The sequence below is a fragment of the Eutrigla gurnardus genome (genome assembly GCF_963514095.1).
Source record: "Eutrigla gurnardus genome assembly, chromosome: 7".
Taxonomy (NCBI): domain Eukaryota; kingdom Metazoa; phylum Chordata; class Actinopteri; order Perciformes; family Triglidae; genus Eutrigla; species Eutrigla gurnardus.
In genome coordinates, this window is record NC_139921.1 from 6,065,097 (window position 1) to 6,085,447 (window position 20,351).

The 20,351-nt window shown below is 45.8% G+C and overlaps 1 protein-coding gene and 1 long non-coding RNA gene across 2 annotated transcripts in view; both read left to right on the forward strand.

The window, feature by feature from the left end:
* LOC311015917 (uncharacterized protein) overlaps window positions 1-20,351 on the forward strand; it is a 546,979-nt gene that overhangs the window by 501,283 nt on the left and 25,345 nt on the right. The window contains exons 26-27 of the mRNA XM_084013359.1: window positions 12,967-13,140; window positions 14,461-14,634. Coding sequence (XP_083869485.1) covers window positions 12,967-13,140; window positions 14,461-14,634 — 348 coding nt within the window. The remainder of the gene's footprint in view (window positions 1-12,966; window positions 13,141-14,460; window positions 14,635-20,351) is intronic.
* LOC311015933 lies at window positions 16,761-19,410 on the forward strand. Its single transcript, XR_014597417.1, has 3 exons — window positions 16,761-18,148; window positions 18,189-18,264; window positions 18,343-19,410. It is a non-coding gene; the product is annotated as an uncharacterized lncRNA (long non-coding RNA).

Genomic DNA, 20,351 nt, shown 5'->3' on the forward strand with positions numbered 1-20,351 from the left:
AGCTTAAGTAGTGAGAATCTTGGGAAAGTATTTCCATCCATCCATCCATTGTCTACCGCTTATCCTGTATTCAGGGTTGCGGGGGGGCTGGAGCCAATCCCAGCTGTCATTGGGCGAAGGCAGGGTACACCCTGGACAGGACGCCAGTCTATCGCAGGGCCAACATGTAGAGACAAACAACCATTCACACTCACATTCACACCTACGGGCAATTTAGAGTCATCAATGAACCTATCCCCATCCTGCATGTCTTTGGACTGTGGGAGGAAGCCGGAGAACCCGGAGAGAACCCACGCTTACACGGGGAGAACATGCAAACTCCACACAGAAGGAACCCAGGCTGACCCGGGAATCGAACCCAGGACCCTCTTGCTATGAGGCGAGAGTGCTACCCACTACACCACCGTGCAGCCCGGAAAGTATTTCCTTAAATTGTATTTATTGTATCAGGATGCAGCAGCAGAGACCAGACTCACTTGGACCTGGACCTGGACCCAGCTGTGTATCCATGAAGAGTGACCAGTCTATGGATCACCCTTTACTTTTTAAAGCTGAACAAGCTGCTGATGGAAGGTAAGAAATGAAACTGAACTCTCCTTACAGGATGAACCAGGTCTAGACTAGCCCCTTAAACAATAACTCCGAGTCCACCAGCCCTGAATCCTGCAACCTGTTAGGTCTTCTGAGCCACGATGATATGAGAGAGACAGTGTCGTGTTTCACTGAAGCTCTAACAGAAAGGACCAATTAAATCCTTTTTAACTGAGATTAAACTAAAACATAATAAATAAAGAATCAACCCTTAAAGAGACAGTGAGGAGAAAACCTTTTGAGCGGCTAATATTTCTTTCTTATAGAGTTTGACATAGCAATAGAAAGCAGATGATGATCGGCAGCCCAGGGATTTAAGATTAGGTTGGCATGTGGAGGGCTGCTGTTGTGGCTCCACCGGTTCTTACACAGTGAGGGGAATAGTGTACGGGTGGAAGGCTGCAGCTCAAACAGAGATCTCCAAGCTTGGAGGACACCAGGATCTCTTCTTTGGGTTTACAGTCATCTGTGATGAAGAGGGGAGTCAACCGATGGATTGAGGACCGATGATTCAGGAATTTGGTCATGGAAGAAAAGGAACAGAAAGCAGTATTATTCTTAGCAATGATAATTTGCAACAACAATGGAAATGGCTCTAGAGGAATTGAACTGTTAATACTTGGGATAGAGAATCGAGAGATGCTAAAATCAATAATTTTGTGTTTATTTTTTTTTGTTTAATTATTTATTTGTTTTTTTTATATAGTATTTCCCAGTGGCAACACCTATCGGGCTTACTTAGATGAGGGAAAAGGGGGATTTATACAGTGAACTATCATATATCCTACTATTTCTGGCTCTGGTATCGACCTGATACATCACACTAAGCCAGTGATAAGGTAATAAATGAAGCATCTATTAGGTTGCTTTGACAGAGCTTTGTAGAGACTCGGGACATTGACTGGAATGATGAATGGACCTGCATTTATATATCGCTTTTCTAACTTACTAGCTACTCAAGGTGCTTTACACTACATTCAGTCACTTACACATACTAGTCACGTACACACACACACACACACACAAAGACACACACACACATTCATCATTCACTGATGGCAGAGGAACCGCCTTTACATCAGGAGCTAAATCATTAGTACGCATTCACACACTGATGGCACAGAATCAGACTGAAGGAGCCGGGTTTCGAACCGCCGATGACGACTCACTCTACCTTTGAGCCACAGCCGCTGCCGAGTCAAGGGATGTTTCCTGTTTATTTCCCCAATTTTTGCAGGTCGGAACTTTCTAGGACCAGATACATCCATCCATCCATCCATTGTCTACCGCTTATCCTGTATTTAGGGTCACAGGGGGCTGGAGCCAATCCCAGCTGTCATTGGGTGAAGGCAGGGTATCACAGGGCCGAGACAAACAACCATTCACACCTACGGGACATTTAGAGTCATCCATGAACCTATCGCCATCCTGCATGTCTTTGGACTGTGGGAGGAAGCCGGAGAACCCGGAGAGAACCCACGCTTACATGGGGAGAACATGCAAACTCCACACAGAAGGAACCCGGGCCGACCCGGGAATCGAACCCAGGACCCTCTTGCTGTGAGGCGAGAGTGCTACCCACTACACCACCGTGCAGCCCCTACACCAGATACACACATGCATAAATTTACATTTTCATTGATCTATATGCAGATGGGAGACTTATGACGTGTAGGAAATTGCACCTGTTTCTTTGGAAGATGGTTTACAGAGTTGAACACTCAATATGTTTTACTGGGGCTGAGATTTAGAGGTGGACAAACCTTGCAACATTGATTTTGGACTCAGGGAGGAGTGTGGGAGGAGGAACAGGCCAGGGTTTAATGGCCGTGGAAATGCCAAACACAATGGGTGACGTCACCATGACGACGTCCACTTCTCATCTCCAGTCTGTGGTTTAGTGACTCTTTAAACTTGGTTTTCTCCACAGAGTTCAGCAGATCTCAGAGGTTCCGTTGACCCGGCAGCATCAAACAGACCTGGACTCCATATTTATGGTGAGTACATGTACAAGCTCACCTTTCACTATTAACCACATCAACTACAGACTCAATGCTGAACAGGTTCTAGTGGTCTCCATGCTGCTCAGACCCACACATGAATCTCATGTTGGGTTCTTTAGAGTTCATGTTCAGTTTATCCTTCTGTTCCAGCTGCTGGAGGAGAACATCGGCACTTTTGTGAAGAACGAACTGAAGAAGATCCAGAAGGTCCTGAGTCCAGATTACCCAGAATGCTTGGAGAGTGAGGGCGAGGAGTTGTTGGATGGTGAGGATGAAGAGCAGAGGAGGAGCAGAGAGGCGTTTCAGAAGATCACAGTGCACTTCCTGAGGAGAATGAAGCAGGAGGAGCTGGCTGACTGCCTGCAGATCAGTAAGAGGATTTTAACAGATTTAACATGGTGGAAAGAAGAGAAGGATTCAACATGAAGAACTTCATATTTCTCCTAATAGGCTGCACACAACTTCAATGTTTATGTTCTCTGGTTGTCTACAGACCCGATTACAGCCGATGTCATCATTAATATGCGTACGCATGATGTCTACGTTTATGTTGTTTTGCTTCAACCATCCAGACGAGTTAGAAGCTTTAAACAGTGAATTTAAACTGTTAGTAGCATCTAAATGTCTGCTTGTTACGTGTTCGGTTGTCAGAATCGATAATCCAACAGACTATTATTCTACTGGGTTCAGACAGGATCACGACCGTTTCAGAGGAACAGGTGTTTCACTTCATCCAGTGACCGTGTTAACTGGTGACTTTCAGCTCGTATAACTAAATTGTTTGTAGATGAAAAACAAAGGTGTATTTAAAATAAGCTTCTACGAGGACACCTTCATGTTCTGTTGGTGTTTTCAATGGTGGCGTCTCAGGGTGGAGGATTATATATTATATTTTCACTTCATCAGCTGAACCTGATTGATTTTGTGTCCAATAGTCATGATTTAACCATGAAAGAAGCTCATGAAGTCACTACTACTGAGGACTACAGGAATACATGACTCTAACACATGGCTTGTTCTTAGACTGTAAAAGGGTCTGTAGGATCCACTAACTGGGTTCCTTTGTTGTTTATCCAGGAACCGCTGGTGCAGTGTACCAACGTAAACTCAAGTCTTACCTCAAGAAGAAGTTCCAGTGTTTGTTTGAGGGCATCACTAAAGCAGGAAACCCAACCCTCCTGAATCAGGTCTACACGGAGCTCCACGTCACAGAGGGAGGGACTGCAGAGGTCAATGAGCAACATGAGGTCAGACAGATTGAAACGGCATCCAGGAAACCAGACAGACCAGAAACAACCATCAGACAAGAAGACATCTTTAAAGGCTCACCTGGAAGGGATGAACCAATCAGAACAGTGATGACAAAGGGAGTGGCTGGCATCGGGAAAACAGTGTTAACACAGAAGTTCACTCTGGACTGGGCTGAAGACAAAGCCAACCAGGACATACAGTTCACGTTTCCATTCACTTTCAGAGAGCTGAACCTGCTGAAAGAGAAGAAGTTCAGCTTGGTGGAACTCCTTCATCACTTCTTCACTGAAACCAAAGAAGCAGGAATCTGCAGGTTTGAAGAGTTCCAGGTTGCCTTCATCTTTGATGGTCTGGACGAGTGTCGACTTCCTCTGGACTTCCTCAACAATGAGATCCTGACTGATGTTACAGAGTCCACCTCGGTGGATGTGCTGCTGACAAACCTCATCAGGGGGAAACTGCTTCCCTCTGCTCGTCTCTGGATAACCACAAGACCTGCAGCAGCCAATCAGATCCCTCCTGAGTGTGTTGACATGGTGACAGAGGTCAGAGGGTTCACTGACCCACAGAAGGAGGACTACTTCAGGAAGAGGTTCAGAGATGAGGAGCAGGCTAACAGGATCATCACCCACATCAAGACCTCACGAAGCCTCCACATCATGTGCCACATCCCGGTCTTCTGCTGGATCACTGCTACAGTTCTGGAGGACGTGTTGAAGACCAGGGAGGGAGGGGAGCTGCCCAAGACCCTGACCGACATGTACATCCACTTCCTGGTGGTTCAGTCCAAACTGAAGAACGTCAAGTATGATGGAGGAGCTGAGACGGATCCACACTGGAGTCCACAGAGCAGAGAGATGATTAAGTCTCTAGGAAAACTGGCTTTTGAGCAGCTGCAGAAAGGAAACCTGATCTTCTATGAACCAGACCTGAAAGAGTGTGGCATCGATATCAAAGCAGCCTCAGTGTACTCAGGAGTGTTCACACAGGTCTTCAGAGAGGAGAGAGGACTGTACCAGGACCAGGTGTTCTGCTTCGTCCATCTGAGTGTTCAGGAGTTTCTGGCTGCTCTTCATGTCCATCTGACCTTCATCAAGTCTGGTGTCAATCTGATGGCAGAAGAACAAACAACCTCCTGGTGGTCTAAAGTCTCCAGACACAAACCTAAAGGAACACATCTGCATCTGAGAGCTGTGGACAAGGCCTTACAGAGTCCAAACGGACACCTGGACCTGTTTCTCCGTTTCCTTCTGGGTCTGTCACTAGAGACCAATCAGAAACACCTACGAGGTCTGCTGACACAGACAGGAAGTAGCTCACAGACCAATCAGGAAACAGTCCAGTACATCAAGGAGAAGGTTGATGAGGATCTGTCACCAGAGAGAAGCATCAATCTGTTCCACTGTCTGAATGAACTGAATGATCGTTCTCTGGTGGAGGAGATCCAACAGTATCTGACTTTCGGACGTCTCTCCTACAATAAACTCTCTCCTGGTCAGTGGTCAGCTCTGGCCTTCATCTTACTGTCATCAGAAAAACATCTGGACGTGTTTGACCTGAAGGAATACTCTGATTCAGAGGAGGCTCTTCTGAGGCTGCTGCCGGTGTTCCAAGCCTCCAGCAAAGCTCTGTAAATATAGTTTTTCATTCAGAAAACAACAAACCATCTTGGAATTACAAGGTTCTATCTGCATTCTGAACGATTTGATTGGTTTTCCCAACTGCAAAAGGTAAAGAAGTAAAAAGTAGTTCCAAATAGTTACTTAAGAGTAAAGGTAAGAAAGTATTTAGTGAAAAAACTACTCGAGTACTGAGTAACTTTACTGAGTAAATTCTGATTATTGTGGCCCCGCATAGACGTTGGAAGTGAGTTTTGTCAACATAAGAATGACTCGACCCACAAGAATCCGCGTGATGAGCAGCTACAAACAGAATCTCACATCAGAAACATTCAGAAATGAACTGATTCACAACTGAACGTGAAACTTTAATAGGATCGACAGATTCACTGACTTTAGACGTAAAAGTCGGGGGGATTTCAAAAAGTGGGCGGTATATTGTGACTCTTCCATAAATGATTGCACATACACTTGTATATTTATGCACATTTGTCTCTGAATGACAAGGATTTAGAATTAGAACTACTAGAATGTTTCTTCAGTAAATGTCTTCATCAGCGACATAATTAGACACCATCTGATAGAATCAGTCAGGGTTTCACTGATGTATGTGTTGTGTAATGTTGTATGTATGTGTAATGTTTTCTACTTCATTTTACATTTATATTTTAGGATGAATCAGCATTTTTTCTTATTCAAAAAATCATTGCTGGTTAAAGGTACAATATGTAAGAAATCTAAAGCAACTGGCCGTAAAATCATCTTAATATGTCATAGAGACTCAGGAATAATGATCATATAACATACTGAACTCACCAATAACAACACAACAGCCAAAATATAGCATTTCAAAAAATCTTTTGCGGACCGCAAATCATGTTTATGTTTTGAAAACGTGTTTTGGCACGTGGCGCCACCCACTGGCGTCTACAAATCATTGCAGTCAGTAGAGTCTCAGCTGCCGGGCAACCACGGGTTGCCAGTTTCGACTGAGCTACAATGGCGGAGGCAACGAAACCCAAAAGAGCTTGTTATGATTCACAAAAACGCCAAGATAAAAACCGAGGCAAAGCGAGGGTCTATATAGGGGGTCCATTTGAACGGTGGAGACAGTAGAAAGCTGAGAGGAATTTGAAATCGGATGCAGGATTGGCTACTCTTCTCCTGGACTGGTAAGTTGAGCTTGGCTAACTAAGTTAGCATCACAGCTTGACAGGGATGGACATTTCAAATACTTTGAACTGTCGAGTAACAACGTTATTCATTTCGATCATAGAAACAAACGTTAGCAGCATAGACGTCGGAACTAGGGGTGCGCGGGGGCTGCGTACACTATGTTAATTAATCGCTGTTGTTAGCTGTTGTGAGCTGGACACCGACTCACGGAGCGGCTCAGAGCGCAGACCCCGGCATTAACCGAGGATCAACAGCTGAGTGGCGACGGCGAAGAGGCGGAGGCTCCGCTTTTATGTCCGCGTCATAACCAGTGCTTAATTTGTAAATCATAAGGTGCCGGAACGCAAAGTACATATAACAGCTCGGGATGACGAGACGGGCACAGGTCCCGGAACGTATACACAAAACGTGCTGAAAACAACATGCAAATGCCCACTTGCCACGCCGTGGGACTTACAAGACTCGATTTCAAATTGTATCCATGGTATAAATGTTATGACGATAATTTACAATTATTTTAGGCTATACTCCGCACAGCACAGGCAAATGCCCACATCACCACAGGTGGGACTTACAGTATCTACAGTCAGCAATTAATTTCTCAACAGGTCAAAAAAAAAAAAAAGAGCTTTTTATAAATCACACATCTTCCATTATTATTATTATTCAAAGATTTGCACGGCGGCCTATTAATATAAAGTATGCTCACCATTTAGTTGTCCAAAACACCCCACATCACGAGCATGTCCGGATTCTCCTCCTCCTCTTTTTTTCGGGCTTTGCTGCGCGTGTCTGTGGCAGTTCTGTGTCCTTTGGCCACCCACGACCTCACGTACGGGACTGGATTGAATTTAGCGAGGGGGGGTCCAACAAGATTTAGGAAGAGTAAAGATGATATGGTGGATGTGAGCAGTGAGGCACGGTTGGCAGTGCAAATCAAGTTCATTTGAGAAAATCCGCGCTCACATTCAGCACTTGCAATGGGGATGCTGTTGACAGCAACAAGTAACTCCATCAGCTCATCGGGGGTGTCTTTTCCATCTGAGTCTCTGTACTTTCTGTAGGCCCGTATGACTGCGCGCGGGTTGTCAATGTTGAAGCGCTGACACAGTGACTCAACCTCAGTCTCTCCATACAGCGCACCTGCGTCCTCGGGCCAGTATTGTGCGTAAAGCACCTTCAACTCCTCAATGAACTTGTTATATCCAGTTTTATCTGGCATCCGGCCTCCTTGAGATAACATGCGATCCTCCAAGTTCTTGGCCACAGTTAGGAAAAACTGCTTGGGGTCGAGTGTTTTGTCGCTTGATTTTCCTCCATTCAGCGTGATGCCATGGAAAGAGTTTTCCCCAATTCCCCTTTGGCTCAGTTCAGTGTAGCGCCCTGGCCGATCCGAAATGGCCTCAAGTACCCTGATTTCCCGACATATTGTCTTGTGTGCTGAAATGATGGTAATGTCTCGTTTTTGAAGCTCGACTGAGAGCTCGGATAATTCTTGCAATGCATCGCACATTATGCCTAAGTTGTTAACAAATGCATGCGATGATATGCGCATAGCAAGCCCACTGTATGTTTGCTTTGTGACACTATCACGGGAGGGATCTTCTGATGCAGTTTTGAAATGCTTGTAAAGTGCTGGATAATTCTTCCACACTGCTTCAACGGTTCTAAAACTCGATGCCACCCATCTAGTGTCTAAAATACGACCTATTTTGCATAGCTGGACATCCAGGCTCTCAGCAGACTCTCTCAGCTCCATTCGGTTTTTGTTAGATGTGCTATACACTGCGTATAACTTGTCCATCAATATTTTAAAGTGATTTATGGCGCCCATCTCTTTCACTACGTCTGCGACTGCAAGTTCAAGCCTGTGGGCTGAGCAGTGCCACACAGTAATGTTAGGGAAAATGGCCTGGAGCCGACTCGCCACTCCGCTTTTACGCCCTAACATAACAGAAGCACCATCACAAGTTACTCCAATGAGGGTTTTAGAGAGAAAATCCTGTGTCAAATGCAGGTGCTCCAGCGCAGACAACAGTTTGTGGACAATACCATGAGCAGTTAGATCATCTAGCTCTACGAGTTCAGTAAAAATGTTTGTAGGCTTGTCCATATCAGGCAACTGAGCCCTAAGGTATATTATTAAGCAGCTCTTTTTGCTTAAACTGGTTGACTCATCCAGCATTAAACTGAGTTTGGGGGTGCACTGTACTATTTTTTCAAACAGTTTTCTTTTCATTTCTTGAGAAATATGTTTCTGTATGTTTACACACGCAACATTGGAATGTAAAATCCTCCCCATATCGAGTCCATTTAATTCTTGGCAATCAATCTCATGTTCGAACCCATATGCGGGACGGTGGCGTTTAGCCTCCTTGTACGCCGTCCGAAATACGCGAGCTGTAGTGGCTATCTGTTCAGACTGACTATTAATTATAGACTGTCCTAAAGTGTCCACTTTTGCCTTTTCAAGAATGCTTGCTGCTGCTAGGTGAGCCTTGGTACGGGCATGTTCAAATACTTTTTTTCTGATTGCGCGTTGCTGTTTTTTAATATCTGGAGCAGATGAGGTTACTGTGCATGAAACCCACTCTTTTGCGAGTTTCATCCCCCCCGTCTTCTCCCCCCGTCCCGTTGTGCAGCCAAAACCTGTATTTTTCATAAGAAGCCAGGGGTAGTAGCTCTGCTTAACTTTGAACTGAGTAGCTGTCCAAACTGTGCATCCCATCCCGGATGTCCCATCTCCGCTCAGTGCGCTCCCCTCTCCTTCCGAATCTTCCTCCTGTGAACCAGCTGATGTCACGGCGGCGGTTCCCGCCTCTTGCTCCGGCTGTTGTACCGGGCTAGCTGATGCCAGGGTACCCGCCTGTTGCTCCGGCTGTTGGTGGTCCACCTGGCTGACTGCTAGCGCTGTAGCTGGCTCCTGCTCCAGCTGGCGGTGAACCTGACCAGCTGCTGCCACGGTGCCAGCCTCCTGCCCCGGCTTGGCTAGCTGTGGGTGAACCCGGCTAGCGGCGCTAGCCTCCTGCTGCAGCCGGTTTTTACCTTCAACGTGACCGCTGCAGCTGCCCTCGTCGCCGGCTTTTCTGACTCGTTTTGAGTCATGCAACTCTTCTTTTTTCTTGAAAAAGGACAGTAAATTCAACTGTCTCTTTGACATGTTTGCGAAATGCCTAACGGTTTTTTCTCTCTTCCTTCTCCTGAGATGCGGCGAATTTCAAATGTTTAATTTTTTTTCTGTAATAGTGACGGGGGCGTGGTTTGTTGATTTCAAATGACGTTAAATCTTAAAAAACATATCATTTTTGGGATTTGTTCTGTAAATTAATACATGCATATTCTTATTTTATTTAAATTTTATTTTAAACATTTTTTTATGTGTTTTCTTTTCTTTTTTTTTTATGAGAGGTGCCGGATCTGCCGAAATAGGTACCGGAACACAGGGAGGCCAAAATTAAGAGGTGCCGGATCTTGTTCCGGCAGGATCCGGCTCAAATTAACCCCTGGTCATAACGCTTTGGTGCGTGTTTAAAACAGTGGGTTAACTTCAAAACGCGAGCGTCAGACGCTGTCAGAGCGTTTATGAACAGTGGGTGCAGTCGAATAGTCTTTTTTGCTTAGGAAGGTTCCTAACTGAAGAAGTGACCCGGAAGTAAACAAGTGCCCGCCATGATAAGAGCTGTTCGGATTCTCTAAATGCAAAGGAAAGGAGCTCCAATGCTTCCTTTCAGAGCTCCTTTAGCATAGGATGCAACGGACCTTCCTATGCGATAGGAAAGGAGATTACGCCGACCCACAATTCTTTGCGAGAGCAACATTTAAAGTGCCACACACCTCGGCCGTTCATGAAAACAAACGATATATATCGTTTGTTAAATTTAACATTAACTTTCATGCAGACATATAGCAATTGGAATAGTGTTGATAAATGTGTGTGGACAGTGATAATAATCGAATGTTTTAATTTTATTTTATTTATTTCAATCATGTTCCAAACTTGACAAAAACGAAACTAAAACCACAAATGAAACATAAATAAAGCAACCGGTCAAACAGGAGCTGCTGGACCTGAAGCCGGTCAGTGAACCAGCTGTTTATAAAACCAACATGTGGAGAAGTGGACGATGCGCTTTTTGTAGTCCATTATTGTAGTTTCTCCAGTGCAGACGCACGTCAATCGCCGGTGCCGATCATCAGCTGTCAATCATCAGCGGCCGCGTTATAATGACGTAGCTTAGTGAAAGTCCGGTCGGATTCTCTGATCACCGCGGTCGACTATTCCTAAGTCCTTTTGAGTTCTCCTATCGCCTTTCCTTAACCCCGTGACGTTTTCCCCAGAGGTCAAGGAATAGGAGTTAGGACCTTATTGATTTTACGAATTGACTATTCGACTGCACCCGGGGTTTCAGAGCTCCCCCTAAATGGGCGCGTTTGGGATCGCATGCATTTGCGCCGATGCATGCATGAGACTTGAGAGGATCCGCCGGAACTCGTCATAAACACGCCAAGTTCCCACCACGTCAAGTCGGACACAGGTGCACTTCATGGACCGTTTTTTCTTTTTTTTTAATTTAAACTTTATTAATAATTGTATACATAACAAAAACTATCGCGCCAGGGGAAACTTCACGGACTTTGCACAAATAATATGGCCTGCTCAGTGACGCTGGCTTTCTTCGTCGCTGACAAACTCGAGCCGAGGCATTTGAAGTCCCGTTGTTGACGGAGGCTGAGGAATTTTCTCACGTGGGAAATACCACGTGATAATTCTAACCAACTAGGGCAACGTTGAGGGGAGTGTCTTATGTCCGCACTTATTTCAGACCATCTGCAGAGAAAAGCATGCGAAGGGAGGTACCCTGGAGATACCGCAAGTTTTTAAAGTCATGTGACATGTCGCAAAGGGAAGTTATCACCAGCATTTGTGACGTTTTTTCCCCAGAATGCCTTGTTTTGCGAGGCAAATGCATGCGCATGCTTGATTCCAAACAAGACTAATGTCTCAAAGTAGGCTTTCAGGTAATTTCGCGGCATAACAGCGTCTTCCGGGTAAAAAAGACGTAGCCTACGGCAAAATCTGGAATGAAAAATGGCACTGTTATATCATCCCCGAATCCCATTCATAAACACAATATCTAATATCAGTTAACGAGTCATTTTTCCGTTTTTCGTTCTTTTATTTTGAAACGAAAAACAGGAAACGACTCGTTAATCGTTTTTCGATTGTTGACTTCAAAACGAAAGTCTGATGGCTGCAACGTACACGGACCGTTTATCCACTTAATCATTGTGTGCGTCTCTACCCCGACCGCCGTCCAGCTTGCTGACGGAGGATACGCCAACAGCTCTGGCAAGCTCTTGAGTCTGGAGGGGAGGGGGTGGAGGGGGAGGCGGATACGACTCGCTGCAGTGTTTTGAATTTGAGTGTCGTACCATTTTTGGCCACATTCTTACATATGGCGCCTTTAAGTTTAAAGGTCAATTAATGAAAACGTTCCGTCTTTTTAAAACCTGTTTTAGGTCTTGCTGAGGAGTTTTCATTGTTAGCTTCCACACAGTCAAGCCAACACAAGTTTCCTCATGTTATTCTGGCAGGTAGACTGCCAGCTAATGCTTGTCAGCTTATGCTAGCTTCCTCATGTTAGTCTGGCAACTAACCCTAGCCACCATGTGCTAGTTTCCTTATATTACCAGCTAATGCTAGCCAGCTTATGCTAGCTTCATATGATCATTCTACCCAGACAATGCAAGCATTGTAATATTAGCCTATTAGATAATTATAGCTGCCATACCCTAGCTTCATATGCTAATGCTAGCCAGATAATGCTAGCTTCCTATATATTCCTAATGTTGCCGTACTAATCATAGGAAGCCAGTGTTAGCTGGCTAGCATGGTAGCTAACAATGAATATAAACTTATTAGCAAGACTGAACTAGTCTAGGTGTTTGTCCTGCTGTCTTTCACAAGGTTTGATCTTGAGGTTTCTTCTAAGCGTTGCGTTGGCGTGACATTTCCTCTGCTCCTTGTTGCTGCTGCCACTGAGCAACCACAGCAACATGACAAAGAAGCAGAACCCGATTGGTCTTCCTGTGTGCATTTGACCTGCTGATTGGCTCACAAGGAGAACCTTAGAGAACCAAGGTGGTTTGACTTTGGAAATAGAACATTTTAGTTTCCTAAATAAAACACCTCACATAATGTTACTAAGTTGTCATAGAATAAGAATATGTGAATAACTTAATTATGACAAAAATGTCAGTTAGAATCTGAGGTGATGAACAGTTGTTTGTAATTGTTTCATCACTAATTTCTGATTCCTCTTCAGACTCAGTGGCTGTAACCTCTCAGAGAGAAGCTGTGAAGGTCTGTCCTCAGTTCTCAGCTCCCAGTCCTCCAGTCTAAGAGACCTGGACCTGAGTAACAACGACCTGCAGGATTCAGGAGTGAAGCTGCTGTCTGCTGGCCTGGAGAGTCCACACTGTCGACTGGAAACTCTCAGGTCAGATTCAACTACTTTGAGAAGTTTACCTATGAAGCTTTCAATGATGTGTTTACATGCACCAAATATTCAGTTGGGGCTGCACGGTGGTGTAGTGGGTAGCACTGTCGCCTCACAGCAGGTTTGGGTTCCTTCTATGTGGAGTTTGCATGTTCTCCCCGTGTAAGAGTCACACAATGTGAAGTTCTTATAATATCAGCAATTCAAATTTACACTGTTAAAAAAAATGTCACAACCTGTGGCATTAAAATAATTAATTTAAAACACAAGTAAACCTTTAGTAAAACTCCACGTCTCTAAACAAGGGTAAAATACCATGAATTAAAATGTCTCCGGGTTGCAAAGGTCCATGCAGGGTACAGTCCGGATAAAAGCAGTCCCAACTCCTGACTGCAGCAGATGGGGTCTCCAGTCCCACAGAAGGATGTATAAATTAATTATATAAACTAATAGGTTTGAGCCAAAATAAATTAATAACCACTTCACCCAAAAACAAACTAAATATCCATGTAATAAATAAAATAGCAAACAAAAGGCAGAAGGAAACACAAAGGCTCTCCCCTCTTCAGTATACAGTTGCTTTCAATCCTTCTGTATGGATCTACAAACACATTGGCTCTTCACAGATAGATCAATAGTAGAAATAATGGTCAGACTTAAAGCTGTAGTCTACTATTTTTCACTTGAGCCAAAATTGATCCAATAGTAGCCATCCGGTCCACATGGCTACTATTGGCTAAATGTTCCGATCCAATCCTCGTCACTCTCCTGCTCACGTCTCGTCCCGACTCACTTCCGTGTTTGAAACTACGAGCAGACGAGACGCTTGTTGCCCTGAGCAGTTCAGGCACGGAGCAGGGCTCTCACGTGAGTTCAGAGTGAGATTTTGGCTGAGGCTGCGGTGTCAGCGGGGGGGGGGGGGGGGGGGTATTGTGATTGTGGCGAGCGATTGCCGAGCAGTTTGGGATCGGGGACGTACTGCAGGTCGGGGTGAGAGAGAAATCCAACCGGCACCCGCTGCATTTACACCGATAATGTTTCATCATCCGTGGCCGTAATAAACACTATTGCTGCTTTACATGTTGTGGAAGTCCCGGACACACCGGGAAACTAAACTGAGTTCATAAGCGGAGGGAATGTTCCCAATCATTGTCTATGTAAGAAGCCGTGTAATGCCGTCACGCCACGGCGAGTTTCGAGAAGTTATCATAGAATAAGAATATGTGAATAACTTAATTATGACAAAAATGTCAGTTAGAACCTGAGGTTATGAACAGTTGTTTGTAATTGTTTCATCACTAATTTCTGATTCCTCTTCAGACTCACTGGCTGTAACCTCTCAGAGAGAAGCTGTGAAGGTCTGTCCTCAGTTCTCAGCTCCCAGTCCTCCAGTCTAAGAGACCTGGACCTGAGTCACAACGACCTGCAGGATTCAGGAGTGAAGCTGCTGTCTGCTGGCCTGGAGAGTCCACACTGTCGACTGGAAACTCTCAGGTCAGATTCAACGACTTTGAGAAGTTTACCTATGAAGCTTTCAATGATGTGTTTACATGCACCAAATATTCAGTTATTTATATTCACGTATTCCTAAAAAGACACGTTTGCTACTAATCTGTTTACATGGCTGATGAAATACTGTTTCTGCTGCTAACGACTTGCCAGCAAAAGAACAAAGCAAAACTTTTGTCAAAACCAAACCTCTTGCTTCTCTTTTATCTTTAATAGTTTTATAAATCCACCTGGTGTTTATAAATGCTGTTGCAAACGTCAGTCTACGTTTGTGAACGTCACTCCATGAACATGTGAGCCTGAACTACAACACCAGACTGTCTCTGCTGTCAAGGTGGAGCCAGTTTGAACCACTTTCTATACAGTTGAGTTTATTGAGTTTATATGAAATGAACTAATATTCTTTCACGGTGGCTGAAGCAGCAGGGAGGTACTTAATCAAATCAAATCTGTGCAAACTGGAGTTTCTGTGAGTGACGTTTCTATGGTGACAACTGACGAGACTCACTGACAGCTGACAGATGGATCAGAGAGTGGAGGTGATAAACGTCAGTCAGGTCGGTGAGATCTAGAGCCGATAGATAAGTTCACACGGCTGCTCTCAAAGAGGAACGCTGACAGTGAGAACAAAGCTTTGAATCAAGACAGACTCTTTTCTTCCAACTGCCAGTCGAACACCTGAATGCCTCATATGTTCTGAGACTCTTAAGAAGCACATTTTCAAAGCTGTGTTTTGTATTTTACTGTTATTATCAGAGTACTTGTTATTCATAATTCCTCCAGTTCAATATGAAAACTATAACATTGTTGAAATGTTATTGAATTACAGCCTTTTTTCTTTGCTCGATGGTTTAAAATCAATACCAGATCTTTGTTGGCACACCAGGTCTGAAGACAGACCACATAGACTGTTTCAACTGTTGTTTCTTCTCTTTTCTAACGCTTCAATTTCTCTCTCAATCATTTCAGCTCGTCTCTTTTCTTTCTTTTAACGTCCTCCTCTGTCCATATCTTTCCATCACTCAGCCACGCTTATCCCACCCAGTACAACATCAACACAACAAAAGACAAATATCACTTTTTCTCATTTTAAAAAGTGGACAAATGGACATAAGTCTATGTAAAGTCCCCAGAAGTGACAGTAGTGTGTGTGTCTTCAGTCTGTCAGGTTGTCTGATCACAGAGGACGGCTGTTCTTCTCTGGCCTCAGCTCTGGACTCCAACCCCTCCTATCTGAGACAGCTGGACCTGAGCTACAATCATCCAGGAGACTCAGGAGTCAAGCTGCTGTCTGCTGGACTGGAGGGTCCACACTGGAGACTGGACACTCTCAGGTGAGGACAGATGGACAGACACCAGACTGGACACTCTCAGGTGAGGACAGGTGGACAGACATCAGACTGGTCTCTCAGGTGAGGACAGATGGACAGACATCAGACTGGACTCTCAGGTGAGGACAGATGGAAAGACATCAGATTGGACATGTAGGTGAGGACAGATGGACAGACATCAGACTGGACACTTAGGTGAGGACAGATGGACAGACATCAGACTGGACTCTCAGGTGAGGACAGATGGACAGACATCAGACTGGACACTCTCAGGTGAGGACAGATGGACAGACATCAGACTGGACACTCTCAGGTGAGGACAGATGGAAAGACATCAGATTGGACATGTAGGTGAGGACAGATGGACAGACATCAGACTGGACACTCTCAGGTGAGGACAGATGGAAAGACATCAGATTGGACATGTAGGTGAGGACAGATGGACAGACATCAGACTGGACACTCTCAGGTGAGGACAGATGGACAGACATCAGACTGGACTCTTAGGTAAGAACAGATGGACAGACATCAGACTGGACACTCAGGTGAGGACAGATGGACAGACATCAGACTGGATTTTCAGGTGAGGACAGATGGACAGACATCAGACTGGACACTCTCAGGTGAGGACAGATGGACAGACATCAGACTGGACTCTTAGGTAAGAACAGATGGACAGACATCAGACTGGACACTCTCAGGTGAGGACAGATGGACAGACATCAGACTGGACTTTCAGGTGAGGACAGATGGATAGACATCAGACTGGACACTCAGGTGAGGACAGATGGACAGACATCAGACTGGACTCTCAGGTGAGGACAGATGGACAGACATCAGACTGGACACTCTCAGGTGAGGACAGATGGACAGACATCAGACTGGACACTCTCAGGTGAGGACAGATGGAAAGACATCAGATTGGACATGTAGGTGAGGACAGATGGACAGACATCAGACTGGACACTCTCAGGTGAGGACAGATGGAAAGACATCAGATTGGACATGTAGGTGAGGACAGATGGACAGACATCAGACTGGACACTCTCAGGTGAGGACAGATGGACAGACATCAGACTGGACTCTTAGGTAAGAACAGATGGACAGACATCAGACTGGACACTCAGGTGAGGACAGATGGACAGACATCAGACTGGATTTTCAGGTGAGGACAGATGGACAGACATCAGACTGGACACTCTCAGGTGAGGACAGATGGACAGACATCAGACTGGACTCTTAGGTAAGAACAGATGGACAGACATCAGACTGGACACTCTCAGGTGAGGACAGATGGACAGACATCAGACTGGACTCTTAGGTAAGAACAGATGGACAGACATCAGACTGGACACTCAGGTGAGGACAGATGGACAGACATCAGACTGGACTCTTAGGTAAGAACAGATGGACAGACATCAGACTGGACACTCTCAGGTGAGGACAGATGGACAGACATCAGACTGGACTCTCAGGTGAGAAACAGATGGACAGACATCAGACTGGACTCTCAGGTGAGGACAGGTGGACAGACATCAGACTGGAGTTTCTTAGGTGAGGACAGATGGACAGACATCAGACTGGACTCTCAGGTGAGGACAGGTGGACAGACATCAGACTGGACTCTCAGGTGAGGACAGGTGGACAGACATCAGACTGGACACTCAGGTGAGGACAGATGGACAGACATCAGACTGGACTCTCAGGTGAGGACAGGTGGACAGACATCAGACTGGACTCTCAGGTGAGGACAGGTGGACAGACATCAGACTGGACACTCAGGTGAGGACAGATGGACAGACATCAGACTGGACTCTCAGGTGAGGACAGATGGACAGACATCAGACGGGACTCTCAGGTGAGGACAGATGGACAGACATCAGACTGGACTCTCAGGTGAGGACAGATGGACAGACATCAGACTGGACACTTAGGTGAGGACAGATGGACAGACATCAGACTGGACTCTCAGGTGAGGACAGATGGACAGACATCAGACTGGACACTCTCAGGTGAGGACAGATGGACAGACATCAGACTGGACACTCTCAGGTGAGGACAGATGGAAAGACATCAGATTGGACATGTAGGTGAGGACAGATGGACAGACATCAGACTGGACACTCTCAGGTGAGGACAGATGGAAAGACATCAGATTGGACATGTAGGTGAGGACAGATGGACAGACATCAGACTGGACACTCTCAGGTGAGGACAGATGGACAGACATCAGACTGGACTCTTAGGTAAGAACAGATGGACAGACATCAGACTGGACACTCAGGTGAGGACAGATGGACAGACATCAGACTGGATTTTCAGGTGAGGACAGATGGACAGACATCAGACTGGACACTCTCAGGTGAGGACAGATGGACAGACATCAGACTGGACTCTTAGGTAAGAACAGATGGACAGACATCAGACTGGACACTCTCAGGTGAGGACAGATGGACAGACATCAGACTGGACTTTCAGGTGAGGACAGATGGATAGACATCAGACTGGACACTCTCAGGTGAGGACAGATGGACAGACATCAGACTGGACTCTTAGGTAAGAACAGATGGACAGACATCAGACTGGACACTCAGGTGAGGACAGATGGACAGACATCAGACTGGACTCTTAGGTAAGAACAGATGGACAGACATCAGACTGGACACTCTCAGGTGAGGACAGATGGACAGACATCAGACTGGACTCTCAGGTGAGAAACAGATGGACAGACATCAGACTGGACTCTCAGGTGAGGACAGGTGGACAGACATCAGACTGGAGTTTCTTAGGTGAGGACAGATGGACAGACATCAGACTGGACTCTCAGGTGAGGACAGGTGGACAGACATCAGACTGGACTCTCAGGTGAGGACAGGTGGACAGACATCAGACTGGACACTCAGGTGAGGACAGATGGACAGACATCAGACTGGACTCTCAGGTGAGGACAGGTGGACAGACATCAGACTGGACTCTCAGGTGAGGACAGGTGGACAGACATCAGACTGGACACTCAGGTGAGGACAGATGGACAGACATCAGACTGGACTCTCAGGTGAGGACAGATGGACAGACATCAGACGGGACTCTCAGGTGAGGACAGATGGACAGACATCAGACTGGACTCTCAGGTGAGGACAGATGGACAGACATCAGACTGGACACTCAGGTGAGGACAGGTGGACAGACATCAGACTGGACACTCAGGTGAGGACAGATGGACAGACATCAGACTGGACTCTCAGGTGAGGACAGGTGGACAGACATCAGACTGGACACTCAGGTGAGGACAGATGGACAGACATCAGACGGGACTCTCAGGTGAGGACAGATGGACAGACATCAGACTGGACTCTCCAGTGAGGACAGATGGACAATAGATCCAGACTGTGTCTCCGTCTCTGACTGAGGAACTGGGGTTCATGTTTAATGGTGGACCTGATTGAGGTCTTTGAATGTCTTCCTGCAGGGTGGACCATGGGGGACAGCAGAGACTGAGACCTGGTGTGATGAAGTGTGAGTATGTTTTCAGTAACTCAGCTGCTCCAGATTTGAACGTGTTCATGACTGAAATCCGATGATCACGTTTCTATCAGGATGCAGCGTTTGTTTCTTCGTGGCTGTAAAGATGTCGTGTTGTGTTCACACCAAACGCCACATTTTCACACTCAATTACACACAAAGTCAACGCAGAGACACAAACGGACGGCAATTCCTGCCGGACGGCAACGGAGACGTGTTTGTGTGAGTTTAAATATTTCAACTCAAGAGATAAATTCCTCTGTGTCTCTAAAGCGTCTCAGCGTTGAGATCGTCCTCCTGTCGTCCTGACGTCCCTGAATCCTAAATGGAGGAACCAGTGTGCGAGTTATACCACGGTGTCCGGGGGAGCCGAGGCTGGGGGCGGGCGATCATTTTTTTAATTTTTTTTTTTGGAGGGGGGCAAAGTTTAAATGCTGATCCTGTCATTAATAGCAACAGCATATGCCTATTATAAAGAGAAAATCCGTTGCACGCACACCATAGGTCTATGTACAATATTTACATGAAACACCGCGATCGAGCGCCCCCACGCTTCAAGCGCCTCCGACGTGCAAGCAGGCAACACTTTTTTCATGAATCACGAACTAAAAATCCAATTTTATTTCTCTTATTTTACACCTTTGAGGGAAAACCATGGCCAAAATATAATTAATTTGGCAATCATATCAATATTTTAGAGCTCCCCCCAAATTTCACAAATCATGTTTCCAGGGGAGCTCAGGTGGCCACCAGGGGAGCCATGGCTCCCCCTGCTCCCCCGTAACTCGCACCCTGGGAGGAACCAGATGTTGTCTCCTGGGTCTGTGGTCCCCTACAGGTCTACAATAG